This window comes from Peromyscus maniculatus, chromosome 2, assembly GCF_049852395.1.
Source record: "Peromyscus maniculatus bairdii isolate BWxNUB_F1_BW_parent chromosome 2, HU_Pman_BW_mat_3.1, whole genome shotgun sequence".
NCBI classification, from domain to species: Eukaryota; Metazoa; Chordata; class Mammalia; order Rodentia; family Cricetidae; genus Peromyscus; species Peromyscus maniculatus.
This window is the reverse complement of record NC_134853.1, coordinates 127,382,825-127,394,523: the sequence shown is the minus strand read 5'-3', so window position 1 is coordinate 127,394,523 and position 11,699 is coordinate 127,382,825. Positions and strand designations below refer to the sequence as shown.

Genomic DNA, 11,699 nt, shown 5'->3' with positions numbered 1-11,699 from the left:
TCCCACAGGCTGCCAAGATAGCCATGGCTTGATGGGGAGGGGAGAAGGGAAGAGGCAAGACATAGGAGAGGAAGGCTAAGGAAGCTTGGCCAGCCAGCTCCTCCAGGAAGCAAGGCCCCTGAGAAAGGGGGGAGGTGGAAAGGGGACTTCGCTTCGGTTTCCTCTCCTGGTCTGAAAGCAACGTGTTATCTGTAAGGAGTCATCGTCTGTGGTTCCAGAGCACGCTGCTAACAGCGTGGTAGAGAGGAAGCTTGGGGGATGGAGAGCAGGCTTGGCGAGAGGGGCCGAGAAGAAGGCACCCCGGGTCCAGGAGCCTCTACCCCCTTGTCTTGGCAGCTGGATGGTGAAGGTGGTGAAAACCCTGCTCCTGAAAATGGGCTGCTCTTACGAGTCGGCGTTTCTGGAGGAGCAGGGTGGCTGGGAGTTCATGGGCCAGGCAGAGAACCACTACCGGGGAGTGTCCCTGCTGGCAAGGTGAGCTGCAGTACCTCAGTGGGGTGGGGTGGGGGGGACAGGGCGGACCCCCAGGTCTTCAAACAGACCCAAGCTCGCATCTCCGAGCAACAGCGTTTGTTCCCCTCTCGTTCGTTCCCTGCAGCTTGGGGATGCTGTCCTCCTAGCAGGGGGACGACACCCGTGTGAATGATGCCGTTCACCCTTGGGAGGCAAACTTGGCCCCAATGGTTCCTTGAGTTCGTAGATCCCTGAAATGATGGCGTTTGCTCCCTCTTGTGGCTTGGTGAGATGGCTCAGTAGGTAGAGGCGCTTGCCGCCAAGGCTGACGACCTGAGTTCAATTCCCTGGACCCACATGACGGAAGGCAAAACCCAGCTCCCACTAGTTGCCCTCTGACCTCCACATGTGCGCCGTGGCACGCTCACCCACTCACACGCACATGCACGCAGAATAAATTAAAAATGTAAAAAGAGTTTACTTCAAAGCTCCCTTCTTCAGCCTGGCATGATAGTGCCCGCCTTTAATCCCAGCACTCAGGAGGCAGAGGCAGACAGAGCTCTGTGAGTTCAAGGCCAGCCTGGTCTCCAAAGTGAGTTCCAGGACGGCCAGAGCTACATAGGGAGACCCTGCCCCAAACAAACAAAACAAAACAAAAATCTCCCTCCCTTTCCAGGCTGTGATCTTTGCTCTTGCACTAACACAGGCATGGTGGGGTAACTGAGCCCTTAGAGAAAGTGGCCATGGAGGTGGGGCTGCCTGAATTGGAACCTCAGCAGCCTCCCAGCTGGAACACCTCTGTATGATGCTCCACTCTGACCTCTGTCCCCGTGGCTAGTAGGGAAACGCTAGAAAGACTTGCCTCTGAGAGCTGGAGTCTAAGTTTAGGCTGGAACAATAGCAGCACAGGCAGCCGGGTGGTGGCACAGGCCTTTAATCCCAGCACTCGGGAGGCAGAGCCAGGCGGATCTCTGTGAGTTCGAGGCCAGCCTGGGCTACAGAGGGGGATCTAGTCACCAGAATTACACGAAGAAACCCTGTCTCAAACAAACAAACAAAAAGAAAAGAAAAAGAAAAACAAGAGAGAGAACGAGAAGGTAGCTACTATTATGGAGACTGTGTGTGTTTCGCACAGGAACGCATCTGGGTCATTTACCCAAGGCCACACGGCTAGGAAGTGGTAGAGTGATTTGCCCTGTGCCCTCCGCCAAGTCTCCTTCCCACCCTGGCCTTCCCACCCTGGCCTTCCCACCCTGGCCTTCCCACCCTGGCCTTCCCACCCTGGCCTTCCCACCCTGGGCCTTCCCACCCTGGCCTTCCCACCCTGGCCTTCCCACCCTGGCCTTCCCACCCTGGGCCTTCCCACCCTGGCCTTCCCACCCTGACCTTCCCACCCTGGGCCTTCCCACCCTGACCTTCCCACCCTGACCTTCCCACCCTGGCCTTCCCACCCTGGCCTTCCCACCCTGGGCCTTCCCACCCTGGGCTTCCCACCCTGACCTTCCCACCCTGGCCTTCCCACCCTGGCCTTCCCACCCTGGGCCTTCCCACCCTGGCCTTCCCACCCTGGCCTTCCCACCCTGAACTTCCCACCCTGGCCTTCCCACCCTGGCCTTCCCACCCTGGCCTTCCCATCCTGGGCCTTCCCACCCTGGGCCTTCCCACCCTGGCCTTCCCACCCCGACCTTCCCACCCTGGCCTTCCCACCCTGACCTTCCCACCCTGGCCTTCCCACCCTGGCCTTCCCACCCTGGGCCTTCCCACCCTGGGCCTTCCCACCCTGGGCCTTCCCACCCCGGCCTTCCCACCCTGGCCTTCCCACCCTGGCCTTCCCACCCTGGGCCTTCCCACCCCGGCCTTCCCACCCTGGCCTTCCCACCCCGGCCTTCCCACCCTGGCCTTCCCACCCCGGCCTTCCCACCCTGGCCTTCCTACCCCGACCTTCCCACCCTGGCCTTCCCACCCTGGCCTTCCCACCCTGGGCCTTCCCACCCTGGGCCTTCCCACCCTGGGCCTTCCCACCCTGGGCCTTCCCACCCCGGCCTTCCCACCCCGGCCTTCCCACCCCGACCTTCCCACCCTGGCCCAGACTGGTGCTTCCTCTCCAAACACACACACCCTCCCCTGCTCACAGAGGGCATCCTGACTTCTGTTCTGGTGCTGTGACTCCTGCTACAAGAGGCTCTCTCCTGGGGCTCCACACACAGTCACTCCATGGAGCGCTAACTGTTCTCAGGTCACCATGCAAAAAGGGCATGAACTGCTCCCTTTAGGGTCTTACCAGCACCAAAGAAACAGTACCATGACTACCTCGGGGTTAAACGGGAGGAAAGGGAGGCCCAGAGATGTTAAGTGCCTGTCCCAAATCACACAGCAAATGCTGGGGTCAGGATTTGAACCCAGACTCTCTCAGCTTCAAGTCCGTACGTGACAGATACTCTCCTAGATTCAGTGACCCGTGGAGAACTGTGCATCGTCCTCACAGGAGAGCAAACATCAGGTCACCTTGGCGGGCAGCACTCTGCCCTGCATTCTCCCCTCAGTGGGTCTGGGCTGGGGTCCTGAGAAGGTGCCCTCAGGCAGTTTCCATGTGGTGCTGATGCTGGCGGTGGGGGTGGGGGTACTTCGATCACCCGCTGTCTCAGTGAGATGAGGGAGGCAGCTGGAGCAGGAACTTGGGCCACAGCTCTGCCGCTCCCCAGCTCTGAGGGCTGAGCCAGCGCCCTTCAGAGCCTTAGCTCCCTCTGGGAACTGGGGCTGTTTAAAGCAGCCTGTTTGGGAGGGTGGTGGCGTGGAGAGCCCATGGAATGACAAGGAGGGAGGCTGGCTGGCGCTGGCTGGCAGCAGCGAAATCTCACACCTGGGAGGGCTTGTGTGTGTCCATCTTACCGATTTGCCCTCCGCCCTCCGCCCAGTCTCCTCACCCTGGGCTTCATTCCCCCACCTCTATAAAGAAGCAGCTCAGTGCAACTGACTCTGAGCCATCATCCAGGGGAAAGGCTGAGGTCACAGAACCGAGGTGACCCTGGCCGGCCAGGGTCTGGAGTGTCACTGTTAGACCTCCAGCAGCAGGCCTTGTGGTCTGGGAGCCTGAGGGTCTGCCCTCCCTAGGGCCATGGTGAACTACTCATGCCAGGAGCTGTGCCGCATCCTCTACCTGCTCATCCCGCTCTTGGAGAGAGGCGACGAGAAACACAAGATCACGGCCACCGCCTTCTTTGTGGAGGTACTCCCTGGGGACCTGGGGAGGGTTATTCAGGACCTTGAGTCACATCATGGTCATTTCCCTGGGGAACAGCACTTTACAGTTTTCAAAGCCTTCCCGGGATCTTCATTTCTCTTCGATATGAGGGCCCCATAGGTCTTTCTCCTGTGTCTCCTCCTCTGCACCCCTGTACCCCACTCTTCCAGACTCTCCAAAAGCTCCGGGCACCCATTAACCTTTGCTGGGCACCACCATGTGTCAGGTGCACCAGAGATACCCATGTGACCTTGACCTCACTGTGGCCTTGACCTTGACCTCTCAGTGTGGCAGGGAAGACAGAGAACACCCCAGTTACAATGTGGGGTGCCATCGTGTGGCTTACATTAAGCCCGGGGGGCAGTCATGGGAGAGCAGGAGACTGGGGGGAGGGGCATCGTCAGCGTGAGTGTGGCAGGAAGTGCCAGGCGGGTCCAGGAGATGAGTCAGGGGTCGGGAAGTCCTCTCCGGGCTGCAGAAGGGCGATGCACGCTCACAGCCATGGCCGGTGTTTATTGAGCACTTACTGTCCTCCCAGTTTGCTCTCCGAGCCTTACACTAATTGACTCATCTCATCCTCCCTCAAATTCCGTAACTGAGATCCTAGTTCATGGCTGCTTCAGAGGGCAACCGAGGCACAGTCTCTTCCCCAAGGCCCAAACGGCAGATCCAGAATTCAAGCCCACACCTTTGGCTCTAACTCCTCCACGGCGCCCCCTCTCTTCCTTAGTTTATTGCGGTAAAATCACCACACAAAATACAGGGCACAAGGCCATTTGAAGTGCTCAGGGGTACTGAGTCCCTTCCTGTGGCTGTGCGATCACAATCGCGTAACTCCAGGACTTTTCACCTTCTCCATCGGGGGGCCTTCCCTTGCCCCCCCCATCCCCATCAAACAGGAGCCCTCTGGTCCTCCCCAGCAGAGAGACCTTCTGTCGTCTGTCTTCAAATGTTCACAGCATCTCACCTAAGCCAGAGAGCTGGGCTTTTGTGCCCAGCAATTTTCTAGCATCTCCAAGCTTCTCCAGGATGTAACCATCAGCTGTCCCTCAAAGAGGCTGAGAACACCCCACTTGGTGCATGCACCCCATTTTGTCCAACCTCTATCTGTGGAGTGACATTATGGACCTGCTGTGGTCCCTGCTCACTCGTCTGGCAGCTGTCATTCCGGGGGCTCCAGGGTTTCACCTGAGTGTGTAGAGTGGGGCTGGCTTCCTGCCTTCCTAGGTAGTGGGAAGGACAGAAAGGCTTCCTGGAGGAGGCGGCATTTAAGCTGGACCTCAACAGGCGAGTACAGTTTGCCAAATGAGCATTCTTGAAGCACATTGTTTCTTAAAACGTTTCTGCCTCTCCAGACTGTGAGGTCAGGGAGCAGGGGCCGTGTTTAGATTGTAGCACCAGGCCCAGCCCTGGGAGGGCCTCCACAGCGGGGCCTGGATGGCCGGCAAGTGCTTGAGAGAGAGAGTGCTTTCCCTGGCTCTGTAGCGCTAGCGGAGCCTGTCACCTCCAGAGAGGCAGACAGGTATTGGGGTCAGAGTTTCTGGGTTCCAGCCCCAGCTCGGCTCAGTTCTTCTGGCCTCTGTGACCTGGTGAGATGTTATCCTTGTGGACATGTCGTGTGTCCACACTGCCTATCTCTTCCTTGTGTTATTCCAAAATCTGCAATTCCACAGAAGGGATTGTGTTGTCCAGAGACAGGCGAGGTCAGAGGTCACTCAGCTCGGTGAGTCCGACCACGTGTTCCTGACTCACTCCTCCACCCTGCTGGCTCTTTGAGTTTGCTTATGACTGCCAGCAGGTTCTCTGGGGACAGGGTAGGGGCCAGACCTTGTCAGACCTGGAGCCCTAAGCAGCATCCTTGTTTCCAGGGCAAGGGATCCCAGGCCAGGCTTTTCCCTCCTCCTCGGGAGAGGAGCTTGTATCTCAGTGGACCCAGTACCTCCATGTTCCCTGAACTCAGATGTCACAACTAGACACCCAGAGTCCCCTTTCCATGATTACTTGTGTACCTTTTGTTCCCAGTGGCAGTTTTTCCCAGACTCATCAGTGAGTCTATGGTATCTCATGCCCGTAATCCCAGCTCTTGGAAGGCTGAGGCAGGAGGATTACTCTGAGTTCAAGGCTAGCTTTGGGGTACATAATGAGTTCTAGTCCAACACAGGCTACAGAGTGAGAACCTTGTCTCCAAGAGTAACTAATTAATTAATTAACTGAATTGTCAGTGTTACCTAGGAGATGGGGCTCAGTGGCAGAGGGCTTACCCTGGGTCTTATTTCCAACGCGGCAAGTAAAAGAGACAGGGGCCATTATCCCCTGTGTCTCAGGCCCGGCCACCGCCTGGTGTACAGCAGGCCTGTGTAGCTTGCATGGACAGACAGACAGACAGACAGCAGCAGCAGCGGTGTGGTCCCTCTGTCTCCTCTGGTTAACTGGTGATCCTGCCCTCTCCACCAGCTCCTCCTCCCGGTACTCCCGGTCTCATAGACACGGCTCTCTACAGAGGCAGCCAAGGTGCTAGAGTGTCGTTTGTGAGGACGAGGTGGCGAGAACCAATGCCTACTGGCTGCTGAAGGAAGGGGGGATATGAGGCAGAAGAGGGAGACGAGGGTGGGTTTTCGCTGATGATGGTGTTGATCCCGCAATGGGCACATGGAAGAGGAGCAGGCCTCAGGAGGGGAGGACTTGATTCACGCAGTGAACACACACCCCACGCCAACTCTTAGACTGAGTGATGCCCCGCAAAGCGTTGGCTGAGCTTTTGTCCTATAGGAAGGCCACAGATGTCCAGGGGGACGGAAGGGCAGATGGAGCACTGAGGCTTCTATTGCTGCCTCAGGAGGATGCCCAGAGTTTCTGGGACTCAATCTGGGGCTGAGTTTTGGAAGGAGCTAGGCAGGTATGGCAGTGACCGCACAGGTCGCTGTCCTAGCCGAAGGGCATCCTGCTGGCACAGAAGGGACAAGCTGGCCTGGTCATCTGAGGAGTGGTGGAAGATGCTGGCTAGTGTGGGAATGTGGGCAGCAGATTTGTGAACAAAGACTGGAGGAGGGGGGCTGGAGAGATGGCTCAGAGGTTAAGAACACTGGCTGCTCTTCCAGAGGTCCTGAGTTCAATTCCCAGCAACCACATGGTGGCTCACAACCATCTGTAATGAGATCTGGTGCCCTCTTCTGGCCTGTAGTCATGCATGCTGTATACAAAATAAATAAATAAATCCTAAAAAAAAAAAAAAAAAAAAAGACTGGGGGAGGGCAGAGAGGCAGGCAGGAGGCAGGAGCCAGGTGACGCGGAGGCACAAGAGAGAGACAACTTCAGCTAGTATTCCCATTAGTTCCTGATGACTACGAGGGGGAAAAGCACCAGCAGCCATTGGTTTTCCAAGTCCACAGCTCCAGGTGGAGGCGGACCCGGGGAGTCCCAGGGGGACAGTGGGCCAGGTACCCCTCCGCTCAGGAGTCAGTGATGTGTGCTCTCTCAGCTGTTCCACATGGAGCAGGTGCGCCGCATCCCTGAGGAGTACTCCCTGGGGCGGATGGCGGAAGGCCTGAGCCACCGTGACCCTGTCATGAAGGTGTTGTCCATCCGGGGCCTGGTCATCCTGGCCCAGAGGTCTGAGAAGGTGAGTAGTGGGTTGAGGGAAGCCCAGCTCTGCCAGGCCCTGGGCTGGAGGACGGGCGGGCTTATCTGTCATTCTATCAGATGCTGGTGGCTGGAATCAGAGCCTGTGTCTGCCTACCCTCAGTGGTCCCATCTATAAAATGGATCTGCCAACACAATCCCTATGTATCATGTTCTTTGTCAACATTTCCTGGTCCAGATTTTGCACAATGTCCCTATAGGCAATGTGTAGAAGGGAAGGGAGGGCAGTCATTATTCCTATTCTGTGGGTCTAGCAGGATGGTATAAGCTTAGCATTGTAGAAACTGCCCATTTTTCTCTACTGCTTCTGTACTGTTGAAGCTGGTGACATGGCTTGGAAGAAGGGACAGGACGTAGACTCAGAAAGCTAACTTGCGATATAGGGTGCCATCCACCTGGGGCCAGAGAGGAAAAAGCCAGAAGGGGTTCAGCAACCTGGCAGGAGGGAATCAAGGCGACCAAAGAAGGCTTTAGGGAACAGCCAGGGAGGGGGTTCAGAGGAGGTGGCAAGGTACAGGCAGGGCCTGGAGGTGAAGTCGGGCTAGGCTGCCTCGGCCTTGTGTGAAGGGGAGGCTGGCTCTCCTCTCTGCTGGCCCAGGCAGAACCCCCTCCTCCCTGCTCCCGTCCCCACAGATGGCCAAGGTGCAGGCTCTGCTGCCCTCCATGGTCAAGTGCCTGAAGAACATGGATGGTGCGCTGGTGGTGGAGGCTGTCCATGACCTCAACGCCATCTTCAAGGGGCAGAGCAGGAAGCTGGACAGCTCGGTCTATGTGGAGATGCTGCAGATCCTGCTGCCTCACTTCAGTGATGTAAGGCATTGGGAGGGGAGAAGGGTGGGAAGAGGAGGTCAGTCACTACCTGGGGTTGCAATAATCTCCCATCTACCCCACCACACTGGGGTCTGGGCAGAGCTGATCCAGATTAGAGGAAGGGGCACCTTGACCCAACTGCTTTTCCAGAAGGAAGTTCTTTTGCGATCAGTTTTCCTGGGGAAGGTTGGCCTAACGGGGGACCATTTTTGGCAGTCCCACTGAGAGGGACATTTTCCCAGTTGACACGAAGGCATCTTTAGAATAGTGGGACCTGGCTGGGAAGAATGGTGAGCATCAGGCCTTGGCCCAGTGAGGAGGGAGCTGGCCCATGTCAGCTCTACCACGGGGCCTGGGCTCTTCTCTGTCTTTGTGCCAAGAAGGTTCTACAAATGAGGGATAGGAAGGCCAAGGAGCCTCCTCCTGAGTGACAGGCCCCTCCCCTGAGCCTCCTGTTTGTCCCAGGCAAGAGAAGAGGTCCGAGTCCCCTGCATCAATATATATGGAAAAGTGGTCCAGAAGCTTCGGGTGCCCCGCACCCAAGCCTTGAAGGAGCAGCTGACCAGCACGCTGTTGCCCTTGCTTCTCATCATGCAGGAGGGCAACGCCAAGGTGGGCCAGGTGAGAGCGGGCACAGGCATCTGGTCCTGAAGGGGCATCTTCTTTACAGACCCAAGCCAGGACTGAGGCCAGTCCATGGAAAGCCGTTATTGTCCAGCCAGGTGTGTTTTCTAGAGGCATCTTGGACAGAATTGCCCCTTCAGACAGCCGGCTTCCCTTGTGCCTTTCTTCTCTTCCTATCATTTATTTATTTATTTATTTATTTATTTATTTATTTATTTATTTATTTATTTATTTATTTCCAATACTGGGAATTAAGCCTTTCTTAGGCTTCATGCATGTAAGACCAGCGCTCTACCACTGGGCGATATCTGCAATGCTTCCCTTTGCACCTTTCACACAGGACTTGCTTTTCCAAACTTCAACTAAAAGATTGTGTGTGTGTGTGTGTGATGTATGAGTGTGGGCACACATGCCGCAGTGTGCACATGGAGGGCGAAGAACCACTCTGTGGAGCTGATTCCCTCCTTCTACTTTTACTTGGGTTCTGGGGATTGAACTCAGGTCGCCAGGCTTGAGTGGTAAGCACCTTTACCCACTGAGCCGTCTCCTTAGCCCCCAAATCTAGTTGTTGCATGCATTTCCCCCCTGGAGGTCTGCTGTCCTGGAATTGCACACTGCTGATAATTTCTTCCCATTGGTCTACAGAAATGTGTGAAGACCCTGTTCCGCTGTTCTTGCTTCATGGATTGGGATTTGCCAAAGAGGGCTTACAGCCAGAAGCCCTGGGACAACCATCTACAGACAGTGGCCAAAATCTGCAAGTATCTTGTGAGTGCTTCCTGTATGATAATGACTCTTCACGAGGGTGTTGGAGGCCAGGAGTCATCCTTTCCTCCTCCTTTGTTTCATACTCTGACTGGCAGTTCACGTTACGGTCTCCAAGCCATTGGCTCTTAAGCATTCATCTCCATTTCTGACTTTTCCTCCCTCTCCCCTTCTAGAATCCACCCCCTATCTGAATCACTGGATACCTACAATGGCCATCAAGCTGTTGGAGCTATGTCTATCTATATCGTCTATCTATATCCCCCCCCCTCTCTCATCTATCTATCATCTATCCATCATTCATCTATCTATCTATCTATCTATCTATCTATCTATCTATCTATCTATCTATCATCTATCTATCTATCTATCTATCTATCTATCATCTATCCATCATTCATCTATCTATCTATCTATCTATCTATCTATCTATCTATCTATCTATCTATGTATCTATCTATCCATCATTCATCTATCTATCTATCTATCTATCTATCTATCTATCTATCTATCTATCTATCTATCATCTATATCTATCTGCACTCTCTCTGTACTCCTGTGTGTGTGTGTGTGTGTGTGTGTGTGTGTGTGTGTGTGTGTGTGTGTCAGGGGCTAGGGACCAAACCTGTAACCTCCTGCATGCTAGGCAAGGGCTCTACCACTGAGTTACAGCTCCAGCCTATCGATATTGGATCTTCTGCCTAGATGTCTGCCTTTTCTTTTCCTCTTTTAAATTTTTTGAGACATGGTTTTACTACATGTCTCAACCTGGCCTGGAACTCACTATGTGGCCCACGCTGGCCGTGAACTCACAGTGATCCTCTTGTCTCAGCCTCCTGAGTGCTGGGATTAAAGGTGTGTGCCACCAGACCTGGCCTTTTGGCTTCCATTTCTGCAAGAGAATTTCCCCCGCAGTGTTTCTAGTGACAGGCGTCTTATGGGTACGCCCACAGGGTGGGGGTGCTGGGGGTAAGGTTTCTGGGGTGTTGGAAATGCTGAGAAATGCTGAATGCTCACCATGACCCTGCAGATTTACAGTGGTCTCAGAGGGCTAGGAGATCTCTGTGCTGAGGAATGACATTCGCGGTCACACTTTCTCGGACCTCCTTTCTCAGTGATCTGTGAATAGCTAAGCAGGGAGTCAGCCACACACATGCTGTGGGGTGTCACTGTGGGTCACGGAACATCTGGGGAGGGGTGCCATCTAGTCCCACTCTCTCTTCCCTGTTGTCATGGCACACAGGAGGGAGTCCTGATGGCATCAGCCTTGGGGGAGGGGGGGGAGCAGGGAGCAGGTCAGGAAGTGGAGCTGTGGTATGGTTTGTGAGTTCCCAGACAACCCTGGACTGACTTTTCCAAACTGGCACCAGGGGTCAGCTCACTTGTTGGTTTTCTATTGTTGAGACAGGGTCTCACTGTGTTGTCCAGGCTGACCTTGAACTCTTAAGAGTTGAGTGATCCTCTTGTCTTAGCTTCCTAGACAGCTGGAGCCACAGGTATGTGCCCTGGTATAGCTGAGGTTAGATCTTTATTCTTTGGAGTCCATCTGTGACTGGGTCCCAGGCCTGGTGAAAAGGGACATGACCTCGGCCCAGGCAGTTTTCAGCCCAGCTTATGTCCAGAGCCTGGGAATGAACCCTTCCCATCTGAAGTGAGACCCGTGGGGCTCCCAGTGCCCCACCCAACACAAATGTCCAGAGAAAAAATGGTTGTAAGACTGAGCCACGGCTCCCTTTCGGCAATACAATCTCCCAGGCAGTATTTCCAGTGACAGGAGCATCCTTGTGCATGCCTGTGCACACACACCCCTGTACATACATTCACCCTCACACACGAACATGCACACACATACACACATAAAAGAAAGCACTGGGTTAAGCTGGGTATAACCCTAGCACTTGAGAGGCTGGGGCAGGAGGACTGCTAGGAGTCTGAGTCCATCTTGTGCTAGAGAGGGAGACTCTGTCTGAAAAGCAAATAAACAAACAAAAGACAAACAAAGAAACAAACTATATACATTGTACTCGGCACCGCTCTGTAGACCGTTTGGAGTTTGTGGCTGTCAGTTTGTACTTCCGTGGCTGATCGCTCTGGAGTCTCACTTTCTTCTTTGATTTTTAACAGCTGTGCTCACGAGAAAGTTAAGTTCTTGGGCTGAGTACTACAG

General features: G+C 54.8%; 1 protein-coding gene across 4 annotated transcripts in view; it reads left to right on the top strand.

Annotated features, from left to right (window-relative positions):
• The window catches only part of Mroh7 (maestro heat like repeat family member 7), a 51,317-nt gene that overhangs the window by 34,427 nt on the left and 5,191 nt on the right, over nt 1–11,699 (top strand). For all 4 annotated transcript variants that reach the window (XM_006977703.4, XM_076564642.1, XM_076564641.1 and 1 more), the window contains 6 exons: nt 337–474; nt 3,565–3,679; nt 7,173–7,313; nt 7,967–8,143; nt 8,609–8,764; nt 9,413–9,535. In XM_006977703.4, the coding sequence (XP_006977765.1) occupies nt 337–474; nt 3,565–3,679; nt 7,173–7,313; nt 7,967–8,143; nt 8,609–8,764; nt 9,413–9,535 (850 nt within the window). The remainder of the gene's footprint in view (nt 1–336; nt 475–3,564; nt 3,680–7,172; nt 7,314–7,966; nt 8,144–8,608; nt 8,765–9,412; nt 9,536–11,699) is intronic.